The sequence below is a fragment of the Cetorhinus maximus genome, chromosome 7 (genome assembly GCF_964194155.1).
Source record: "Cetorhinus maximus chromosome 7, sCetMax3.hap1.1, whole genome shotgun sequence".
Taxonomy (NCBI): Eukaryota; Metazoa; Chordata; class Chondrichthyes; order Lamniformes; family Cetorhinidae; genus Cetorhinus; species Cetorhinus maximus.
This window is the reverse complement of record NC_135885.1, coordinates 41955792-41981175: the sequence shown is the minus strand read 5'-3', so window position 1 is coordinate 41981175 and position 25384 is coordinate 41955792. Positions and strand designations below refer to the sequence as shown.

At 43.0% G+C, this 25384-nt stretch overlaps 1 protein-coding gene across 2 annotated transcripts in view; it reads right to left on the bottom strand.

Annotated features, from left to right (window-relative positions):
• The window catches only part of lnx2a (ligand of numb-protein X 2a), a 231927-nt gene that overhangs the window by 155091 nt on the left and 51452 nt on the right, over positions 1–25384 (bottom strand). For both annotated transcript variants that reach the window (XR_013577097.1, XM_078545383.1), the window contains exon 2: positions 17065–17580. Coding sequence is in view for 1 of the 2 variants with exons in the window: in XM_078545383.1 (XP_078401509.1) it covers positions 17065–17465 (401 nt within the window). In the remaining variant the exon portion in view is untranslated. The remainder of the gene's footprint in view (positions 1–17064; positions 17581–25384) is intronic.

Below are 25384 nucleotides of genomic sequence, written 5' to 3'. Positions count from 1 at the left end.
AGCCTAGGGAAGACTGAAAGATTATGGCCATTGCCCCTGCAATTTCTACTCTCACTTCCTTCAATATCCTTGGATGCATCTCATCCTTGTCAACTTTAAGTACCAACAGTCTATTCAACACTTCCTCCTTATCAATTTTGAACCCTTCTAGTGACAGAGTTTCCTCGTCTGTCACCATGACCTGGGTAGCATTACCTCCTTGGCAAAGATGGATGCAAAGTATTCATTTAAAACCTCAGCCGTGGCCCCTTCGTCGATGTGTAAATTCTCTTTTAGGTCCCTAATCGGCCCTACTCTCCTTTTACCACCTTCCTACTATTTATATGCCTATAGAAGACTTTGAGATTCCCCTTTACCTTGACTACCAGTCTTTTCTCATAATCCCTCTTCAACATGTTTTTTTCACCTCCCCTCTGAACCTTCTGTATTGCTTTTGGTTCTCAATTGTATTTTCTACCTGACACCTGTCATAAGCACAATTTTTCTTCTTCATCTTAATTTCTATCTTCTTTTCCATCCAAGGAGCTCTGGATTTGTTTGCCCTACCTTTCCCTTTCAATGGGATATCCCTTGATTGTGCCTGAACCAATTCTTTTTTGAAGGTAGCCCATTGTTCAGCTAGTTTTTCCTGCCAAGGTTTCATTACAGTCTATCTGGCCCAGCTCCATTCTTGCCCCATCGAAGTCGGTTCTCGTCCAGTTAATTATTCCTACTCTGGATTACTTGTGTCCTTTGTGCTCGCTGTGCTGTTGGGGGGTGCAGGTGAATGCTGTGACAGGTTTTCTCCAGATGGCTCCTCCGCATCCTCCTCTGAGGTAGCCTGGGGGCTGGAGCTTATGTTACCTGTGCTGGTCCGTCTGGACCTGCTGCTGCCTGCAAAAGAGAGAGAAGGTGGATTTAGTTCATGAACAGGCTGAATGCAACATTGCATGTCACTCACAGTCAGGATGTGATCAACTCATGGAGGGCTCATCCGTACTGGCTTTGCTGGGAGAGGCCAATCTTGCCTTCACCACAGGAGCGATGTCTGTCATCCCCTGCCAAGACGGCGGCATTCTCCTAAAATTTGGAGAGCTCTTGGATGTTGGCTGTCCCTCCTCCAGTCTGGGATCTCTCCCTCTTGTTGTGGGCAAGCTTGGCCTGCATGCAGACAAATTGATGAGAAGGGATGGAGCAGAGGTTAGGAAGCATGCAAGCCTACTGTGTTTGCTAAGTCTTCCCCAGTAAGGGATGAGGATGGAGTTTGTGCAGCTTGATAGATGAATATGCTGGTGAATAGGTTTTCAGTGCTGATATCTCCTCTGCTAATATTGTGTGGGATTCCTGAGCTGTGTGACACTGAGTGCATAATGCCTTTATCGAAGTGAGTTTGGAGTGAGCTGAAGGTTGACTTACCCTGGTGGTGAAACTCTGGCAGTTGACTGTGGAGCTGATGTCCTTCACGACCATCCCCCAGACAAGCGTGGTGAGGTTGGTGGACCTCCTGAATCCATCCCTGGGAAAAATAACCTCCTGGTGCTGGCAGACACTTCTAAATAAAGCCTCTCGGGAGCCATAGCTAAACCTTGGCACACTCTTCTTGTTCCTTGGGGCCATATCTGGAACTTCTGACCGCACAGCTAGGCTGTAGAGAGTAGAGTAATGTGTGTGTTTGGGTTATGTGGCGTCAGGAACTTCAACCCCATGAGGTGACAGCGGCAGAACAAATCAGTGCCTACCCTGCCACTTGATTCAGTGAGCAACTCGCCTATACATAATTAATGAGGTTTCAAGCACAAGATCAGACGTGAGAACCCGACCCACCAATCAGCGGGAAACTCTACGCTAATTCTGCCCACCACTGCACACAGACTCTGGAGCAGAAAATTCCACCCATCATTTTTTGCTTATGGATCTGAATCTCACTGAGCAATGGACTCAAACATTGGAATGCTATGGACTATGAACCCCCACATTTCTGATTTTGCTAGCGATGACAGTGCACCCTCATGCAATTACTTCCTGATCTATCGAACAAGAAGCCTAACGTTACATTGCACAAGTAATCTGAGCCACCTGACTATATTACAGTATTGTATCAAACTCCAACCATTATATTATTCATGTTTCTTATAACACTCCTTCAGCCCTCATGTGTATTTTCCACTAATTAGATTCTCAACCTGCATCTCAATACACAATAATCCCCTAAATCAGGCTTGTCCAATCCGCGGCCCATGAGCCCCTCTATGTGGCCCGCAGGGTGATTGTTGAAAATGCCGGTAAGAGGGGTCAGTGAGTTTTAAGATATCTGCAGGAGACTGCTCCGCCCAATGACAATCTGTTTCTCTCCCACGTTTGCTGCTGATGAACCTATCAGGAGCAAACATGGGAGAGAAGCAGGCTGCGATTGGAGGAGCAGCGAAAGCCAGCAACAGCGAGTGTTCCAGAAGGAACATAAAAGCGGACTGTAAAAGTATGTAAAAAGAAAAAGATTAGTGATGACAAATGTAGATCCCTTACAGGCTGAAACAGGGGAATTTTTAATAGAGAACAAGGAAATGGCAGAGCAATTAAACAACTACCTTAATGTTCGCTTCACGGAGGAAAACACAAGTAACTTCTCAGAAATTCTAAGCAACCAAGGGTCTAGTGAGAAGGAGGAACTGAAGGAAATTAGTGTTGCTAAAGCAATAATGCTGGAGAAATTAATGGGACTGAAAGCCAATAGGTCCCAGGGCCTGATAATCTACATCCCAGGGTACTAAAGAAGGTAGGCACGGAAATAATGGATGTGTTGGTTGTCATCTTCCAAAATTCTGTTGGTTGTCATCTTCCAAAATTCTGTAGATTCTGGAACAGTCCCAGAAGTTTGGAGGGTGGCAAATGTAACCCCACTGTTTAAAAAAAGGAGGAAGGGAGAAAACAGGGAATTACAGACTGGTTAGTCTAACATCAGTAGTAGGGAAAATGCTAGAGTCCATTATAAAGGATGTGGTAACAGGACACTTAGAAAATATCAACGGAATTAGGCAACGTCAAAATGGATTTATGAAAGAGAAATCATGTTTGACAAACCTGCTGGAGTTTTTTGAGAACATAACTAGCAGAATAGATAAGGGAGAACCAGTGGATGTGGTATAGTTGGATTTTCAGAAAGCTTTTGATAAAGTCCCACATAAGAGGTTAGTGTGTAAAATTAAAGCACAAGGGATTGGGGATAACATATTGCATGGATTGAGAATTGGTTAGCAGAAGGGAAACAGAGAGTATGAATAAATGGGTCTTTTTCGGAGTGGCAGGCGGTGACTAGTGGTGTATCACAGAGATCAGAGCTTGGGCCCCAGTTATTCACAATATATATCAATGATCTGGATGAGGGAACCAAATGTAATATTTCCAAGTTTGCTGACGACACGAATCTTTGTTGGGAATGTGAGTGGTGAGGAGGGTGTTAAGAGACTTCAAGGCGATTTAGACAGGCTGAGTGAGTGGACAAATACATGGCAGCTGCCGTATAACATGGATAAGTGCGAAGTTATCCACTTCAGTAGGAAAAACAGAAAGGCAGAATATTATTTAAATGGTCATAGATTAGGAAATGTTGACGTACAAAGGGACCTGGGTGTCCTTGTATATCAGTCACTGAAAGCAAGCATGCAGGTACAGCAAGCAGTTAAGAAGGCAAATGGTATGTTGGCCTTCATTGCCAGCGGACTTGAGTACAGGAGCAAATATGTCTTACTGCAGCTGTACAGGGCCTTAGTGAGACCACACCTGGAATAGTGTGCGCAGTTTTGGTCTCCTCACCTAAGAAAGGATATACTTGCCAGAGGGGAAGTGCAGCGAAGGTTCACCAGACTGATTCCTGGGATGGCAGGATTGTCATATGAGGAGAGACTGGGCCGACTAGGCTTGTATTCACTGGAGTTTAGAAGAATGAGAGGGGATCTCATTGATACATATAAAATTCTGACAGGGATGGACAGGTGGGATGCAGGGATGATGTTTCCTCTGGCTGGGGGGTCTAAAACAAGGGGTCACGGTCTCAGGATATGGGGTCGGCCGTTTAGGATTGAGATGAGGAGAAACTTCTTCACTCTGGGGGTGGTGAACCTGTGGAACTCTCTATAACAGAAAGCTGTGGAGGCCAAGTCACTGAATATATTTAAGAAGGAAGTAGATAGATTTCTAGACTCTAAAAGTGTCAAGGTGTATGTGGAGAGAGTGGGAGTGTGGTGTTGAGATAGAGGATCAGTCATGATCATATTGAATGGCGGAGCAGGCTTAAAGGGCCAAATGATCTACTCCTGCTCCTATTTTCTATGTTTCAATAGACTCTGGAGTATGAGGGGCCTCTGTTCACCATGCTTCCCCGTGGCTCCGGCCGCTTTCATTCTGCTCCTGGTGCTCTGGCCAGGCTCAAGCCGTGTTCCCTGCCCAGTCTCTCCACGTTCCCCTTGGCAGCACCAACGTTCAGGCACCACTAGGCCTCATGCCTCACTCCAGGTCACCCTTCTCTCCCTTCAAACCACACACCCCTAAGCCGTTATAGTGAGGATGGCTGAGTGAGTGGGTGGGTGGGTGGGTGTGAGGATAGCAGTGAGTGAGTATGAGAGAGAGAGGGGCAAGAGAGAGAGAGAGAGAGAGAGAGGCGAGAGAGAGAGAGAGAGGCGAGAGAGAGGCGAGTCAGAGGAGTTCATGTCTGGCTCATTCTCAGTCTCAGTGTTCTCATTCACCGTCACTCCCACACACCAACAGGCACTCTCACAGAGTGAATGTGAATGAGTGAGCACTCTGAGCCTGGGAGTGAGCTGGACACACACTTTATCATAACCAATTTATCGTTGTGACTTTTTTTTTCCCCTCAACAAGTTGTTCCTTTTCATAAAATCATCTTTTTTTAAAAAATATAATTCTTGTTTAATGTGTCAAACTATTTTTCCAAAATTTGCTCATTTGGCTCATCATCAAGTGTGAGAAAAATTGAAATGTGGCCCCCCACCATGCAAAAAGGTTGGACAATCCTACCCTAAATGTAAGTGACAGAGTAGGAAAATGCAAGTTTTATAAAGTAACTTTGGCTCAAGTTTATTAAGAGAGTAGCCATGTTCGAAAGATCAGGAATGTCCTAAGTCTGGCTTTGGCTTGAGCTGACGTACAAAACATACAAACTAGGAGCAGGGCAATGGTGAATCTACAATAATAGGCTTTAGAAAAGGGAAAAAAGAATCAGTCTAGAAACATACGTATATTAACGTTGAATGAGGAACAGATTGGGCTCAGGCTTGGCTGTGATGCCCCTGCAACTAAATAGCTTGGTAGCACAGCATCAAGGATTCATATTTCTGCAATGGCTACTTGAGCGATGTACTGCAGTCACCCAGCTCCCATTTTCTCATCAAGGAATCCACACCTTCCAGAGAGATGGAAGTAATTGGGGGGGCGGGGGGGCACAGAAATTGTGGCGGAAAGAAGTAATTTACAATTTAAAATTAATTGGAGCCATCAGTTCTTATGTTTATAAGCTTTTCATTCAACACCAGCAGAACATTGCCCCACAAGACAACTCAGAGATAGAATGAAAACCATCTGTAATACAGTAAGCAGCTTTTAACAGTTTGGCTCTTTACCAAGTTAAATGCTAGACATAAGCAAGGGGCATTACAATGTACCAAATTTTTCCTTTTAAATTTGAAACGTAACATCCTTTCTCTGTCCTCATGTTTTTTTGATGCCATATAAAATTCAAAGACAAATTTGTATTTGGCCTGTAAGTAACCACATGGAAAGACTGCGTATACTGAATCAGGACAATTATGTAGGTTAAGCAAAGTCAAGAAGAAATCAGAACCACACATAAATTGCATGCAATTTTGCAAGACATTTGATCAGATTTATTATGAACATATGAATTAGGAGCAGGAGGAAGCCACTCGGCCCCTCGAGTCTGCTCCGCCATTTAAAACGATCATGGCTGATCTGATTGTAACTTCAACTCCATATTCCCGCCCACCCCAATAACCTTTCACCCCTTGCTTAAGAATCTATCAAGCTCTGCCTTGGAAATATTCAAAGACTCTGCTTCCACCGCCTTTTGAAGAAGTGAATGCCAAAGACTCACTACCCTCAAAAAATTTCACCTCATTGCTGTCTTAAATGGGCAATCCTTTATTTTTAAACAGTGAACCCTAATTCTAGATTCTCCCACAAGAGGAAACATCCTTTCAGCATCCATCCTGTGAAGAGCTCTTAGGATCTTATATGTTTCAATCAAGTCACTTCTTACTCTTCCAAACTCTAGTGAATACAAGCCTAGCTTGCCCAACCATTCCTCATAAGACAACCCTCCCATTTCAGGTATTAGTCTAGTAAATCTCCAATTAAATATCAGGAAGACCAAAACCACAAACCACTTTCCTAACCATTGATTTCAGATCAACCCTGACCACTGTCTCAGGCTGTTTGCAACCTTATTGTCCTATCTGTCTGCATGCTAACTTGCAGTGTCCTGTTCACCCAGCACCCCCGTACTTGCTAACCTACACTGACTCCCAGCCCACCAACATTGAAAGTTTAAAATTCTGATCCTAGTGTTTAATTTGTCTATGGACTTGCTCTTTCCTAACTCTGTAACCTCCTCCAACCCAAGAGCTCTGCATTTCTCCAAATCTGGCCTCTTATGTCATTCCCTGCTTGCGTCACCCTAACATTGGGCAGACGTGCCTTCAGCCATCTAAGTCCCAAGTCTGGAGTTTCCTCTCTAAACCACACCAACTCTTCCCTCTTTTGTTCTCCTTTACGACCCTCCTTAAAACCTCTCTCTTTGATCAAGCTTTTAGCTACCCCTCGTAATATCACCACCTTCATGCAACCATGAAACATCTTGTGACATTTTCTTAAGTTAAAGGCACTATATAAATGCAAGTTGTTGTTATTGTAACAGCCACCCTTTAGTTCTTTTGGACAGTTGGGGAGGAAGACCTTGATAGGAAAGGAAGTGGATGAGAGAGAAGAAGAATGAATGAGAAAGAATGAAGAAGCAAAATATACACAGACAGACAAGGAAGAATGAATGTCCTGTAATCTGGGATTGTGGGAAAAATTGTCCCCCCATTGGGGAAGAAGTGCAGGCATGCCTCCAATCGGCACCCCCGATCTGGGGCGCGCCACCATTTTACGTGGGCGGGCCAATTAAGGCCCGCCCAACGTGACGTCCACCAGGAAGCGCTGTGCGATCCCTGTGCAGGCAGGGGGAGGGGGGATTCCCTCAGCCGAGAGTGCGCTCTTTCGCGCATGCGCACAAAAGAGCACGCTCATCTCCCTGAGGTTAAGTGCTGTCTCAGGAAGATCGCCTTGGAACTAAAACTTTTAAGACAAATGTTCAAAAAATTTCCCTGACATGTCCCCTCGTGTGACACTGTCACATGAGTTGGAAATATCCATCATTTTTACTGAAACCTTTATTAAATATTTAAAAGTCCTCATGAAACCTCATCCTTCCTGTGGATGAGGTTTCATGCTTTTTCTTAAGCTCGTCAGAGCTCCTGGCCTGCCCGCCAACTCTAAGGTTGGACGGGCAGCCCTGTCAATTACCTAAATTGGTTTATTAATGGCCTCAATAGGCCGTTGACAGGTCAGTGGGCGCACAGCTGACTCGGCTGCACCACTGCCGACCTGAAAATGGAAATGACGCGGTGTGACGTCGGGAGTTCCGCCTGACGTCATCTCGTGTCACTTTACGTGTTGGCAAGCGGGCCCCACCCCGGCTAACTGGCGGGAAGATCCTCCCCTGTGAAATGATCAACACGGTTTTCCACTGTGTTCTGGGATCAACCACCTGCAGTTGCTATTGCAAGTGGAGATAATAATTCTTAATACCCAAAGCATATTTAACGACACTGACTTTGGAAATAGTTTCACTTATCATGCTTATACAAGTTAAAAACTGCAATTTCTTTAACTATTCAATTTTTAGCTCTCACATAACCCAATTAACTTCAGCTTTCTAAGAAGCACTCTCCCAAAAAGGAGCTGGGAATGCAGAGGTGACTGAGGGATTTCGGTGAGGAGGGAGGGGTTGCTCCTTTCCTTTTCTATCTTTCTTCAGAAAGAAGAGCGATGGCTTTGTGCTGACTTTGGGCTGGAGTGCTGCTTTGGGCTGCAGTAGAGTGCTTAAGTTGGAGTTGGTGACTGAGGGAGTTCAGTGAGGAGGGAAACGAGGTGATCCTTTGAGTACTGTGAGTACGGTTGCGTTAAGTATTTACTACTTCTTTCGCTAATAGTTTTTAACTACTAATTTTGTAGTTCATTGTTTGTAAGGGCTATATTCTGTAAATATGAGGGCAGGGAAGAAGGGCCCTAGAGTAATTGATATTATTTGATATTAAGTATCTTCCAAAAGTTTTAATTTAAAGGGGTAAGTCATGGCAGGAGAGCTCAAAGCCATGGTGTACTCCTCCTGCTCTATGTGGGAAGCCGGGGAAATTTCCAGTGCTTGGGGCAAGCACGTGTGCGGGAAGTGTCTCCAGCTGCAGCTCCTGGAAGCCCGGGTTTCAGAGCTGAAGCGGCAGCTGGGGACACTGTGGAGCATCCGCGAGGCGGAGAGTATTGTGGATAGCACGTATAGGGAGGTGGTCACACTGCAGGCTAAGAGTTCACAGACAGGAAAGGAATCGATGACCACCAGGCCGAGCAAGAGGACTAGGCAGGCAATGCAGGAATCTCCTGTGGCTATTACCCTGCAAAACAGATATACCACTTTGGATACTGTTGAGGGGAATGGCCTCTCAGAGGAAAGTAGCAACAGCCAAATTCGTTGCACCACTGTTGGCTCTGCTGCACAGGGGAGGAATAAAAAGTGTGGGAATTCTATAGTTATAGGGGATTCAGTTGTAAGAGAATAGATAGACATTTCTGTGGCCGCAAACGAGACTCCAGGATGGTATGTTACCTCCCTGGTGCTAGGGTCAAGGATGTCTCAGAGTGGCTATAGGACATTCTGAAGGGGGAGGGTGAACAGCCAGTGGCCGTGGTACACATTGGTACAAATGACAATGGTAAAAAAAGGGATGAGGTCCTAAAAGCAGAATATAGGGAGTTAGGAAGTAAGTTGAAAAGTAGGACCTCAAAGGTAGTGATCTCAGAATTACTACCAGTGCCACGTACTAGTCAGAGTAGAAATAGCAGGATATACTGGATGAATATGTGGCTGAAGAGATGGCGTGAAGGGGAGGGTTTCAGATTCCTGGGACATTGGGACCGGTTCTGGGGGAGGTGGGACCAGTACAAACTGGACGAGTTACACCTGGGCAGGACCAGGACTGATGTCCTAGGGGGAATATTTGCTACAGTGGTTGGGGAGGGTTTAAACTAAAATGGCAGGGGGATGGGAACCTATGCAAGGAGTCAGAGGAGGGGGAATCTAGGTCAAGAACAAGACAGAAAAGGGGAATAAGAAAAGTGATAGGCAGAGAAATCAAGGGCAAGAATCAAACAGGGCCTCAGGTGAAAAATAGTGGGAATGGGACAAGTAATGTTAAAAAGCCAAGCCTTAAGCTTTGTGCATTAACGCGAGGAGCATTTGCAACAAAGTGGAGGAATTAACCGCGCAAATAGATGTAAACAGGTATGATATAGTCAGGATTACGGAGACACGGCTGCAGGGTAACCAGGGATGGGAACTGAACATCCAGGGGTATTCAGTATTTAGGAAGGACAGACAAAAAGGAAAAGGCGGTGGAGTTGCATTGCTGGTTAAAGAGGAAACTAACGCAATAGCGAGGAAAGATATTAGCTCCGATGATGTGGAATCTGTATGGGTAGAGCTGAGAAACACTAAGGGGCAAAAAACGTTAGTGGGGATCGTATATAGACCCCCAAACTGTAGTGATGTTGGGAATGGCATTAAACAGGAAATTAGAGACACATGCAATAAAGGAAAATCTGTAATCATGGGTGACTTTAATCTGCTTTGGGCAAATCAAATTAGTAACAATACCGTAGAGGAGCAATTCCTGGAGCGTATACAGGATGGTTTTCTAGACCAATACGTTGAGGAACCAACTAGAGAGCAGGCCATCCTAGACTGGGTATTGTGTAATGAGAAAGGAATAATTGGCAATCTAGTTGTGTGCCTCGCACTTGGGGATGAGCAACCATAATATGATAGAATTCTTCATCAAGATGGAGAGTAACATAGTTGATTCTGAGACTAGGGTCCTGAATCTTAATAAAGGAAACTACGATGGTATGAGGCGCGAGTTGACTATGATGGATTGGGAAACATTACTTAAAGGGTGGAAAGGCAATGGCAAACATTCAAAGAGTGCATGGGTGAACTGCAACAATTGTTTGTTCCTGTTTGGCGCAAAAGTAAAATAGGAAAGGTGGCCAAACCATGGCCTACAAGGGAAATTATAGGTAGTATTAGATCCAAGGAAGAGGTGTACAAATTGGCCAGGAAAAACAACAGGCCTGAGGATTGGGAGCACTTTAGAATTCAGCAAAGGAGAACCAAGGGATTGATTGAGAAGGGGAAAATAGAGTACGAGAGTAAGTTTGGGGCGAACATAAAAACTGACTGTAAAAGTTTCTATAGGCATGTGAAGAGAAAAAGATTGGTGAAGACAAGTGTAGGTCCCTTACAGTCAGAAACAGGGAAATTTACAATGGGGAACAAAGAAATGGCTGACTAAATAAATACATACTTTGGTTCTGTCTTCACAAAGGAGCACACAAATAGTGTACCAGAAATGTTGGGGAACACAGGGTTTAGTGAGAGGAAGGAACTTAAAGAAATCAGTATTAGTAGGGAAATGGTGTTGGGGAAAATTGATGGGATTGAAGGCCGATAAATCCCCAAGGCCTGATAATCTACATCCCAGAGCATTTAAGGAAGTGGCCCTAGAAATAGTGGATGCATTGGTGGTCATCTTCCGAGATTCTATAGACTCTGGAACAGTTCCTACAGATTGGAGGGTAGCTAATGTAACCCCATTATTTAAAAAGGGAGGTAGAAAGAAAACAGGGAGTTATAGACCAGTCAGCCTGACATCAGTAGTGGGGAAAATTCTAGAGTCCATTATAAAAGATTTAATAGCTGAGCACATGGAAAACAGTGGCAGAATCGGACAGAGTCAGCATGGATTTACGAAAGGGAAATCATGTTTGACAAATCTACTGGAATTTTTCGAGGATGTAACTAGTAGAGTCGATGAGGGGGGGGGCCAGTGGATGTGGTTTATTTGGACTTTCAGAAGGCTTTCGACAAAGTCCCACATAAGCGATTAGCATGTAAAATTAAAGCACATGGGATTGGGGGTAGTGTATTGAGATGGATAGAAAACTGGTTGAAAGACAGGAAACAAAGTGTAGGAATAAACGGGTCTTTTTCCGAACGGCAGGCAGTGACTAGTGGGATACCGCAGGGATCAGTGCTGGGACCCCAGCAATTCACAATATATATTAATGATTTAGATGAGGGAACTAAATGTAATATCCCCAAATTTGCAGATGACACAAAGCTGGGTGGGAGGGTGAGCTGTGAGGAGAATGCAGAGATGCTTCAGTGTGATTTGGACAAGCTGAGTGAGTGAGCAAATACATGGCAGATGCAGTATAATGTGGATAAATGTGAGGTTATCCACTTTGGTAGCAAAAACAGGAAGGCAGATTATTATCTGAATGGCTATAAATTGAGAGGGGGGAAATGTGCAACGAGACCTGGGTGTCCTCGTACACCAGTCGCTGAAGGTAAGCATGCAGGTGCAGCAGGCGGTAAAGAAGGCAAATGGTATGTTGGCCTTCATAGTGGGAAGATTAGAGTACAGGAGCAGGGATGTCTTGCTGCAATTGTACAGGGCCTTGGTGAGACCACACCTGGAATATTGTGTGCAGTTTTGGTCTCCTTATCTGAGGATGGATGTTCTTGCTATAGAGGGAGTGCAGCGAAGGTTTACCAAACTGATTTCTGGGATGGCGGGACTGACATATGAGGAGAGATTGAGTCGGTTAGGATTATATTTGCTGGAGTTCAGAAGAATGAGGAGGGATCGCATAGAAACCCATAAAATTCTAACAGGGCTAGAGAGGGTAGATGCAGGAAGGATGTTCCCAATGGTGGGGGAGTCCAGAACCAGGGGTCACAGTCTGAGGATATGGGGTAGACCATTTAGGACTGAGATGAGGTAAAATTTCTTCACCCAGAGGAGTGGTGAGTCTGTGGCATTCTCTACCACAGAAAGTAGTTGAGGACATAACATTGTATGTTTTCAAGAAGGAGTTAGAGATAGCTCTTGGGGCGAAAGGGATCAAAGGATATAGGAAGAAAGCGGGAGCAGGCTGTTGAGTTGTATGATCAGCCATGATCATAATGAATGGCAGAGCAGGCTCGAAGGGCCGAATGGCCTACTCCTGCTCCTATTTTCTATGTTTCTATGTAAATTTGAAATAGTAAAGAAGCCATTCGGTCAGTCACAATAAACATTATATTGAGAGGTTTGACCAGAAGCTGTAATGACTGATGACTGATTGTCTGCATTCCTAGATCAGTTTTGTTTCATCATAAATTAGCTTTTTGAAGTAAAATACTGGAAATAATCACAGGTAAATTCTGTCAACAACTAAAATTATCTATGGATAGAATTTGTTCCTAAAATAGTGCCTTCTTCTTCAAGAACACAAACTATTATTTGTACAAAACTTATCTAAATTGGTGGGTCATATAATGTGTATAAAACAGAAACAGAAATACCTAGAAAAACTCAGCAGGTCTGGCAGCATCGGCGGAGAAGAGCAAAGTTGACGTTTCGAGTCCTCATGACCCTTCAACAGAACTAAGTAGAAATAGGAAAGGGGTGAAATATAAGCTGGTTTAAGAGGGGGAGTGGGGGTGGAAAGAAGTGGGGGGGGTGTTGTTGGGACAAGCAAGCAGTGATAGGAGGAGATAACCAAAAGATGTCACAGACAAAAGAACAAAGAGGTGTTGAAGGTGGTGATATTATCTAAAAGAATGTGTGATCTAGAGTTGTGATCTTGAACTCCCTCCTCCATCCCCACCCCCTTTCCGTTTCTTCCCCCTCCCTTTTGTTTTTTCCAATAATTTATATAGATTTTTCTTTTCCCACCTATTTCCATTATTTTTAAATGTATTCCACCCATGGTTTATTTCACTCCACCCCCACTGGAGCTACCTTGCTTGTCCTGCTCTCCAATCTTAATTAGCACATTCTTTTAGATAATATCACCACCTTCAACACCTCTTTTGTTCTTTTGTCTGTGACACCTTTTGGTTATCTCCTCCTATCACTGCTTGCTTGTCCCAACAACACCCCCCCCCTTCTTTCCACCCCCCACTTCCCCCCCTTAAACCAGTTTATATTTCATCCCTTTCCTATTTCTACTTAGTTCTGTTGAAGGGTCATGAGGACTCGAAACGTCAACTTTGCTCTTCTCCGCCGATGCTGCCAGACCTGCTGAGTTTTTCTAGGTATTTCTGTTTGTTTTGGATTTCCAGCATCCGCAGTTTTTTGTTTTTATCATATAATGTGTATGCTTGAAGTAACGTTCATTGCATTATTTAAAATCTGTTCTTGACTGATAGAATGCCAAATCTTAATGAAATAGATGTCACATTTAAGAAAGCAGACATTCACTCAATGTAAAATAATAAAACGTGGCAGGCTAACTAGTATCTAAATGGTTTATACCCAGTTCATTTCTCTTCAGTAAAAATACTTGATGGAATATTGATGAAAAAGTAAGACATATTTCCAGCAGAATATTGCAGGTCATCTTTAGATGGTTTGTCATCTCTAATAACGTTTACTAAGGTAATCCACATGGTTCTACAGTAGATATAAACATACTGCAATATGAAAATTTTCATTTGTGACCTAGCAATTTACTTGATTGATTTAAAGGATTAGCACATTTATACACTAGTGGCTTACATTTTTCAGGAGTTACCATATGCATTAGTGCCAGGCCATGATTAATGCAATCAAAGGCATTAAATCTGTAACATGATCAATTGCAACATCAGTATAATGAAGTATAAACCAACAATAGTAAGAGCATGCAAACTCAGCCAATCAAAAATCAATTTCTCCTTGTCCTCCTCTATTGCATGATCATCTTGCAAGCTGGAATTTCAAACTGATATTCAAAAAAATGTATTAGGCAATATCACCAGGCCTCAGAATAACAATGACCCAGGCAGATCTGTCAAGCACATTGGACAGTAGAATTTTATAATATTTAAATCTACTAATTATTTATGCAATATATTGCATAAATAGAATAAATGCTACAGTCCTAATTTATGAGGAATAAGCCATTGATAAAGTTGACGTGATTCCTTTACATTTGTACCTCTAAATTCAAGGCACCACTTCATTTTTATTCCTTCATAATTCTGAATAAGCACCATTTTGGTTCTATTAGCATTTAGGTTTGATTAACAATAATCATGTGGAACCATAAACATTCCTAAGCTGAAAAATACAGAATATAAATCAATCATAGCAGAATATATTTGTAAATATAGTGAATGGATACCAATTTCAGTTTCTTCAATACCTACATCTCCGTGAATTAACTGCAGTAAAGTATAATTCAAAGCCTGGCATTCTAATATACTACAATGCTTTGCTTATTATCAAATAAGATAACTGATCTTATATCAGATCAATGACCAAGCATTTCCCACTTAATGATTTCCTGAATTCTTAGCATATCATATTCAGTTAGCAAATTTCATAAAAGGAGGATAAACATGCTTGATGGTGTTAATAAATTATATAATACACAAAACTGATCTGTATTTTACTTTAGGCAGTATTAGCTATTTTTTGGAAAATTAATCATAGGTAAAATGGCTAAATTATGCATTGATTAAAGTTAGTTTGTTTAACAGGGTAATCAATATCTTGAATGTAATTTTGAGTGTCACATGCCAAAAAAGGCACCCTATGTTGCATGTAGATACTTCTGCAAGAGGCACATACCGGCTCACTGATGCTCAGTTTGGGTTCCACCAGGGCCACTCAGCTCCTGGCCCTATTACAACCCTGATCCAAACATGGACAAAAGAGCTGAACTCAAGAGGTGGGGTGAGAATGACTGGCCTCTACAAAAAGGCAGCATTTGATCTAGCAAAACCGAAATCATTGGGAATCGGGGGGAAACTCTACTGGTTGGAGTCATACTTAGCACAAAAGGAAGACGGTTGTGGTTGTTGGAGACCAATCATCTCAATCCCAGGATATCGCTGCTGGAGTTCCTCAGGGTGCTGTCCTAGGCTCAACCATCTTCAGCTGCTTCATCAATGACCTTCCCTCCATCATAAGGTCAGGAGTGGGGATGTTTGCTATTAATTGCACAATGTTCAGCACCATTCACGACTCCTTAGATATTGAAGCTGCCCGTGAACATACGGAGCAAGACCTGGACAACATTCAGCTTGAGCTGATAAGCAGCAAGTGACATTCATGCCACACAAGTGCCAGGCAATGACCATTTTCAACAGGAGAGAATCTAACCATCTCCACGTGACATTCAAGGGCATTACCACTGCTGAATCCACTACTATCAACATCTTTTGGGGGGGGGGGGGGGGGGGGGGGGGGGGGTGGATTAACATTAACCAGCAACTGAACTGGACCAACCATATAAATACTGTGTCTACAAGAGCAGCTCAGAGGCTGGGAATTCTGGAACGAGTAACTTCTGACTCCCCAAAGCCTGTCCACAATCTACAAGGCACAAGTCAGGAGTGTGATGGAATATTCTCACTTGCCTGGATGAGTGCAGCTCCAACAACACTCAAGAAGCTCAACACCACCCAGGACAAAGCAGTCCGCTTGATTGGCACCCCATCCACCACCTTAAACATTCACTCCCTCCACAACCGACACACAGTGGCAGCAGTGTATACTATCTACAAGGTACACTCCAGCAACTCACCAAGGCTCTTTTGAAATGACCTACCAAAACCACGACCTCTACCATCTAGAAGGACAAGGGCAGTAGATACATGGGAACACCAACACCTGTAAGTTCCCTCCAAGTCACACACTATCCTGACTTAGCGCTATGTTACTGTTCCTTCACTGTTGCTGGGTCAAAATCCTGGACCTCCCTTCCTAACAACATTCTGGGTGTACCTACACCACATGGGCTGCAGCAGTTCAAGGTGGCGGCTCACCACCATCCTCTCAAGGGAATTAGTGGTGGGCGACAAATGCTGGTCTAGCCAGCAACGCCCACAAAAGAATGAAAAAATGCCATCTTGATAGACAAGGGCAATCCTTTACCCAAAACCAAGTAGACATTAGTCTATTTGCATGTACAAATAAAAAGGTGCTTACGGCCTGCTTCTGATCCTAGCTGCAACTTTGGTTTGCCTTGAAACAAACAGCATCAGTGCTGATTGCCTCTGGGAACCCATCACTAAATTCCACGCAAGTCAAAATAAGGTAAGCACTTGTCATAATCATTGCTGCTCCCAGTCTAGAGATCTCAACTTCACCCTCCAGTGCCTCACCGCCCTGATCCTGACCTGCTAGCCTCACTACTTGCCAACATCAGTCCCCCCACCCCACAACAGTCTTCCTGAAGTTTGTGATGTGATTTTCCTACCTGAATGCACTCTGCACCTGCACCACCAACCCAATCATACTCCCAAGGCCTGTGATCATTCTACACATCATCCCCCAACAGTACTCCAGAGGCCTGCAATCTTCCTACCCAATCCCACACTGAACCTTGGTCACTGACTCCAAGGCCCAGTCGTTCCTCCTCCGGACCCACTAAATTAGAAATTGGAGCACCTACCTATGTAAACCCCTCCAGCAGCACCATCTACATCATGATGAGGACAGAAGCCCAAAATCAGGGGCTCTTCAGACCTTTTCACTTGAGCACATGCTGTTAACATTGTACAGGTAAGGTGCTCAAAAATAAGCATGCCCGCATTTCTAGGCCCTGGTATTTAGTAATTACATCAATGCACTTATATCAATATTGATACAATGGTAATTATGTTTTCAGGATTTTTTTTTTTACTTTTCATATATTGCTTACCTGTGTTTAAGGTGTGCTTCCAAATCACAGCGCTGCATCACTTCTTGACAATTACTTTCAAAAGGACAGGACACCAACAGTTTGTCTAAAAGTTTGTGAACAAGAATGCTGGACCGTTTACACAGTTTAAAGTGAAGCCTTTTGCGGTCCAATGGGCAGAAATTCTTCTCTCGCAAAAAGTTACGGAGGCACTTGTGGCAAAATGTATGTCCACAGGGAGTATCTAGTGGCTGCAATAGAGGCTGGAGACAAATGTGGCAGACAAGGTCATCATCCATTTCATGCTGGTAGTTGTACAGATGGTTCTCTCTTGTCCAGTGCTGTTGACCACACTCAAAGCATAATGGGTTTAAAGGGGACTCCTGTTCCTCTGAATCAACGTCACCATTAGTAGTACTCATGGTAACTCACTTTGGCACAGTTGCTGTCAATCAATTACTCATCTACAGTTAACAGTCCATGGTCAGATATTCAAATGCAATTTATCCTGGTCCCAGCAATCAGAGCCTCATTGTTCTGTGAAAAAAAAAAATCAAAAAGTTCATCTTCCAACGAAGGAAAGCCACTTTATTAAATTGTTTTATCATCCTTCAATTTGAGGAAGAATAGATAGAGTTTAACAGAATCAAACGTGAATACTTACACTAAAGACAGTTCATTTTTTTCATATATAAAGAGAACAAGTTATTCTACTTTATAGCTCCTTTACATAAAATGAAACTTAGCTCCAAATAATATTTACCTTTATGGTAAAAGATTGTTCACTTGATATTCAATTAAATAACCAATTAATAACTTATGGTGAAAAGCTCTCACGTAACATCTCACAAAATAGAATTATTTTGAGTAAAATTTTCAACTTGCTGCCTTGGTAGAAAACTGGCACTCGGGATCTGTCACCCATTATACAAAAATCAGGCGGTTCACATAATGAGAGGTTAGAACATTGCGTGCAGCATTTGGCCGAGCAGGTGAGGCTCATGACCAGAGTAGGCCACTTGAAAAAAATAGTCTCTAACAATGCCCTTTCCCATCATTCCTTCATTTCCTTCACCATCCTCTATGTCTCAAAAAAAACTATCCTATTCCCTCTTCTCTGCTCAGTGTTTCTATACACCTGCTCAAAAGCTGTCGTGTCTTCACTACGATGCCCTTAACTGTATCTGATTCCAAAGAATCTCTTACTCCCACCACTCACTCTGGTAGAAGAGTCATTTTTATGACCTGAATTCAGGGCTTTCAGGCCTTTGGACTAGTCTAAACCTATGCACACTCACACAGTAGCTCCCTCTCAGTCAAAATTCTAACATGACCAATCATAGCTAACACCAAAATCATCACCAAAAACTTCCAAACCTCATTCCCTGGCTAATTTCATCTTCATTTACATGACAAGAGGGAATAGCTTGCAAGCATTGATCCCTTTATCGATGATGCGTTGTGCAAGTGAGAACTTTCCATTTGAAGCAGTTGATTTATTCCCAATGCAGCCTGAACTCTGAACAGTGCGACATGGCAAGCTTCACAGAATACTGTAAGCTTGCAATTAAAAGGGATGCAGTCACTTAGAAGGTAAGTGCACCATTTAAGGAAATAAAAGAATGGTGAAGCCCCATCATGGAGACATGAAACAGAATGTGGGAGCAAACAGAAAAACATTGGCCGGGATTTTCTGGCCCCATCATGGCAGGGCCCGCCACAGGCGATGTGGCAGTCTAGCCAAAAGTCCATCGACTTTCAGCAGGACCAGACAATCCCGGTGGCATGTAGGGCTGGAAAATCCCACCATCATTGCTCATAACCTTCTTTGATGATAACTGCCCTGATTTTAAAAAAGTTACCCTCTCCAAATATATTTTGCATAATAAAAACCTCAGAACTATGGAAAAAAAATCTCTAATTAAAAGCAGTGGCCTGGATTTTGCAATGCTGAAATTGCTAGTGTCGACTATCACTACTCAACGAAACTGACTGAAACAGGAAGAATAACACAGAAATCCAAAAGTTGCTGCTAGTTATTCCAAGCTCCTCCAGAAGTGCTGAGGTCCCTCAAGAGTGCAGTTTCTAAGCAATCAATGAACTGATGAACTTACATTTTTATGCTGTTAGTCTCCTTGTAAAAGCACTTGAAAAAGTGTTTTCCCTCTGGTGCAGCTGTTTCATCAGACTAATGGATGTCTGGGATTTCAGCCAAGACTTTTAATGCATTCTTGGCTCAGATCCCAGACATCCAAGCATTACATGATTGGCAGCTCTTTGTCTGTGATCTATTCTGTCCATTGCACAATGTTTATTTACACAAGATAAAGAGGTGTCAAGTGCTTGCAGTTTCAGCATTATTTAAGGAAAGTAGAAAGTTATGAATAAATAGCTGTTTTTTAAAATCATTTTTACACATGCTATTGTTACTATAGGGTTTAGTGGTTCTGTACAAGTGTATCTTGGAATGAAAGTGCCCATAAAGTGGCACGGAGATTATGAGTGGCCATTGGGGGTGGGTGGAGGGCACAAATTGGAATGGACAGTATAATGGGCATGAGGTGGCATGCAACAGCATGAATAGGGCATGGGGAGTGTGTGGGGAAGGAGGGGGTGTAAACTAACAGGCTGTTTTTGTTTCATTTATTTTATTGCAACTGGGATGAAGTCCCAGAACATTGAGGCAGGCCTCAATAGCCCGCCTCAGCGCCTGGCAGCCCTTGGAACAAAAATCCCACATTTGCGGACACTTTCTCCTGAGATGGGCGTGCCAAGCTGGGAAGTTTCCTGATTGCCACTACCCACCTCTAGGCTGAAAATCTAGCCCATTTTGGCCAGCAATGACACAAAGGAGCTTTTCAGCCTAATTCCACTTTCCAGCTCTTGGTCCATAGTCTCATAGGTTACGGCACTTCAAGTGCATAGTCAAGTACTTTTAAATGCCATGAGGGTTTTTATCTCTACCACCTTTCAGGCAGTGAGCTCCAGACCCCCACCACGCTCTGAGTGAAAAAAAACAAACAAACATTCTCCTCAACACTCCTCTAATACATCTACCAATTACTTTAAATCTATACCCCCTTGTTGCTGGCCTCTCTGCTAACAGAAATAGGTCCTTCTAATCCACTTCATCCAATTGCCACATGGTTGATCATTTTCATCACTCAGGTTCTGATGTTCCTTTATATTCTTCCCATGGTACTTCATTTCAGCGTTTTAGTGATAACTGTAGGTGTTACTTGCCAAAGCATTTCCATTTAAAAAATTATGCAGTGAAGATCTAAAAGATGTTATTCAACCTTAAGTCATCTAATGACATTCATCAACCTTATCCCTGCAGTTTAGTCATCTAAATCCTTGACTGGAATTAACAACCTCGCAACTCCTTCCATTATAACTACACTTCTACTATTATCAAGAGTACAATTTTTATTTTTTCAAAATCACTACATTGTTGTTTGATATACACCCAGCTGTTATGCCACCCACAGCAATGAATTAGTCTTCAAGCGACACATCATGATTTATGCCTACACTAAGTGAGTCATATTGCTGTGCTATGGCAATATAATATGCAACTGATATGTGTACAGGCTGATCCAAAGGCAGAAGAGATAATTGGACACAAACCGCTTGCTGGTTATTTTTGCAGATCAGGCACAAATGAGTTTAAAAGGTGATGTGTCACCTTCAACAGTGTGTTTTTTAATACCAGCTCTGGCTAAGATTACAGTTATGCAGGAATTACATCGCCCCTCTGTCGAATTGTAACCAAAATAGAACTTAAGTTTGCTCTGAAGCCACTGGATTCATGAGTCCACATTTCTACCAGAATTTGGTTTTCAAAATAATTTGCTACATACTATGATATTGTTGACAAGTCTACAGAATGCTGTACTGCTATTTATTTTGCGGTCATTTTTTGATTAAAAATTTAAAAAGAAACCAGATGAAAAAGTATTTCAAAAACAACAAAGCTGAAAATCCAGTATGCTTGTGGCGTATTCCTGCTGTAACTCCAGCAAAAATGTCTTCAGAAACATTTAAATTAGTCCAGAATTTGCAAACAGTCTAATGTCATAGATTCCATGGGGCCTTGTAAAAGGCTTCTGCCCCTTGCAGTATTGGAGGAGGTTGGGCTGGGATATTCCCACCACCAGGAGTTCCTGGCCCCACAGGAATCCAGGACATCATTGCGCCAGGTTTGGCTGATGGCTTTGATCCATGAAGATTTAAGGGTAGTAGAATTTTTTTTAAAAAGCAATTTTACCAAAAAAAGACCATCCTTCCTGCAGGGCAGCATTCTTCTGCCTTAGTTTGCAGTCTTACATGTGCCACTGATGGCACAGGTGCCTGCCCCATTGCTATGCAATTGAATTGACCCCCACTTAACCACGTTAACTTTGGCTGGATTGACAGCAGAGATCCTGGTTGGGTGCATCCTGGCACTTCCACTGGCATGCATCACTCCTCTGGCTTTTGGCTCCAATCACTTCAGTCATTAAATACTAAATGCAAGGTACATAGATTATTTTCATTCACAGCTTGCCCAGAACTAAAACACTTATTTGTTTTATAAAGCTCTTATATGTCAAATTTCCTATATGCAGATCAACTCAATATAGTTAAAAGTTTTGTGTCTAGCATCTTCAAAGATGTCACACTTGAAATCACTATACATTTGTATGACAAAAATTGTAAAGGATTCAAATACCCACTTACCTCGTGAGCAAATAAATATCTAATTTACTAAATATGATCAAAAGTCATTTGGTAGTACAGAACCTGAGTATTGCTGAAAAAAGAGACATGTCTAAGCTTTTAGTCTTGCGTGGTATCCAGATGTGCGCAAGACAAAAAGCTTAGACATGTCTCTTTTTTCAGCAATACTCATGATCAAAAGTGGCAAAAAAAAACTTGTCAGTAAGCAGCAGAGATGCAAGCCACTTTCTAAAGCTACCATTAACAGAAAGTACCTATGGCAAAACTGACTAAATTGCTCAAATACTTTGTCTCATTTTCCTTCTTAATTCAGATCAATATTATTAGAGTTAGAAATAATATTCAGCGAATAAATGAAAAGTTTTGCATTTATTATAGTGTCTTTCATAACCACCAGAAAAATCTCAAAGCACTTTACAGCCAATTAAGTGCTTCTGAGCTGTAGTCACTGTTGCAATGTAGGAAACGCAGCAGCCAATTTACACACGGCAAACTCCCATAAACAGTAATATCATAATGAGCAGAAAGCTTGTTTGTGATGTTGATGGAGAGTTAATATTGGTCAGGACACCATGAAGGGCTCCCATGTTCTTCTTTGAAATAGTGCCACGGGACTTTTTACATACACCTAAGAAGGCATTTGGGTCCGTAGTTTAACATCTCAGCCAAAGGATGGCACCACCACCAATGTAGCACTCCCTCAGTACTGCACTAGAGTGTCAGTCTTTTTTTAATGCACTAATACTGGAGTGGAGTTTAAGCCCAGAACCTTCTGACTCAGAGGCAAGCTTGCTATCAACTGTGCCATAGCTGGCACACTAAGTGCATAATACACACAAGAATTACATAAATTTCAAAGAAAAAGGAAAATAACTAAACACAACTTTAAAATTATTTAATTAGAATCATACAATACAGGAGGCCATAATTCAGCCATCGTTCTAGAAGTACCTGCCAGAAGTTCCGCTGTCCCCCACTACGTAGGTCTATGCTTCAGTTTGGGGAGTAGACTGAAGTTGGACATTTCATCTACACTTTTCGACATTGAAGACAATACCATCAGTGTGAACTAAGTTGTTAGTTCCAATAATTGTATGTTGAGGAAGGATGAATGAGTCTGAAGTTAGCCTGTACCTAAAAACAGGTTTATTTCCAAGACAGTAAAGTCAAGTCACAGACTCTCCCAGTTCCTCTCAGACACCGAGAGTGAACCGGTTTGTATACTCTTGCAATGATTCTCTAATCCTTCTCAATTGGGGACAGCTGTGCTTAATTACCAACGTAAAACATGTATTCTACTGCAGCACAGCTTCAACATGAACATAAATCATGAATGCAGTGGTTCTCATCCTGTTCTTATGGAACTTCATCACTAGATTGTCTAGCAGCAACTGGACAGAAAATTACCAATTGAGAGCTATAGGCAACAATAAAATAATAAAAATAGAAAGACTCTTCGTCCGTTTCATACAGTTTAAGACAGAGTAAGGAGTTTTGACTAACAGTATTTTATGCATGGGATAGAGTAAACTTAAAATCGTCCAAAAAAACTCTGCTGTCCTTGTCCTAACATGCACTTAGACCCATTTGCCAATGTGGGTGGATTGGGTGGCCACTTAGCGGCCATGGAGTTCAGAATGGAAGTAAGACTGAGCGAGTGTGAGCCCAATTTAAACAGACTATTTCTGTGGCTTTAATTTAATCATTGAATTGCAGCAGCAGTCACAGACAGGAAAGGCAGAGAGCTGGAACCTGGGGCAGGGCTGCCCCTTGCTTCACAGATGCCGACCTGGAGGTCCTCCTCAAGGCAGTGAGGGAGTAGAGCAAGGTACCCTTTCCAGAGGGTGGCAGGAGAAGGCCATCATCCCAAATGTAGGCGGCATGGATTGAGGTTGCTGAGAAAGTCAGCAGACAAAGCATGGTGAGAAGAAAGTGGGTTCAGTGCCAAAAAAGGTTTAATCACCTTATTCACGCTGGCAAGGTGAGTACAATGCCAGACCCTCATGGAGAGGCCTCTAGGCATTCAACCTCCAGCAGACACACCAACTGAGGAGCATATGTTGCTCCTGAATGTGGACCAGGGTACTTACTGACCCCTCAGCAAAGCTCAGAGCTCTGGTGCTGCTGAGGACTTGACAGCATTGATATATGTATCTTCCTATCTCAGATACAGCCAGGCTCAGCTGGGCACAGTTGCAAGTCTTCATGAAAGGAAGTCCTACCTAGAACAACAGGAGATATACTCCTACACGTCAGAGCTCCTCGAGGCAGTGCACTCTGTCATGGACTGAGAATGAAGGAGTCCAATCTAATACGCGACCCTGGCTCACAGCTTTCTGTGAGCACCTGCCTGGTGAGTTGCAGTCTCCTGCAGCACTGTTTTCCGATATCTCTGGATAGCTCCATCTTCGACAGTACAACCTATGTTGAGGATATGGTCTCTGTTGCCCCTCGACCCTCTTCTCGGTCTTCCTCATGCCTGGAGCCCTGCCCTTCCTGCAGAAGATGTTGCTCCTCATTGCCACTGCATTCAAAATCTGAAATTCATGTCTCCAGTGCCAACTGCTGCCTTCCTTGTGCTCGGGTAGCCTCCCAATTTTGCCTGGAAGCCTTACCCCACCTATGCTTGAGATGCCAGGACGGTGATGACCCCTGCATGGCTCAAGCATGTACAGAACACTCTGTTCCCAACCTGAACACACCCGATGGCACTTGTGTGCCAATGGCTGAGTCCACTTCTGAACCATTCTCCATTTTATGCACCCACCTAATTTCTCTGAGTGGCCATGACTAGCTCAGTGCTGTGTTGCTGCCGCCATGCACCTTGTCTGCCCCAACCCAGCATGCAGTCCATGTACCCCCACCAAATCTCAGCTTGGCCCTATCCAATTTAAATATCTTAATTGGACTCATTGTGCAGGTTCTTGAGGCCGGTCTCATCTCACCCTACTGAAACGTGCCAGTGGCAAGAACGATGACAGGAAACTGGCACACAGGGCAGCAGCACTGTTTTCATCACCCACCCACCTCTGTTTATGCCTCTCGCAGAAGCCCAAACATCAATGCCAAAATGAACAGGAAAGGCAGGGAAGGGAAAAAAGGGGATGGAGCAGCAGTGTTGATTAAACAGAATGTCACAGTGCTGGAGATGGGTCAGGAGCAGAAACTATTTGTTAAGAAACAATAGAAATATCATTACACTACTGAGAGCATTCCATAGGCCACCAAGTGGTGGGAAATATACACAGGAACAAATTTGCAGGGAAACTGCAAAAAGGTGCAAAAATTATAGATTGGTCATAACGGGGGAACTTTAAATTTTCCTAATATAGACTGAGATAGTAATGCTGTAAAAGGATAAAGGGGGAAAAGAGTTTTCAAAGTCAGAGTCATAAGGAAAAAATGGAAGCCATTTGGCCCATCAGACCCTTGCCGTCTGTTTAGAAGAATTTTCTTAATCAGTAGGTTTACAGCCCAAAGAGGAAGGGGGCATTTCTAGATCTGCTTCTGGGCAATGAGGCGGGTTAAGGAGGTCAAGTGTCAGAAGGGGAGCATTTAGCGAACAGTGATCATAGTGCTGTATCATAAGGTTTAGGTTAGCTATGGAAAAGGACAAGGA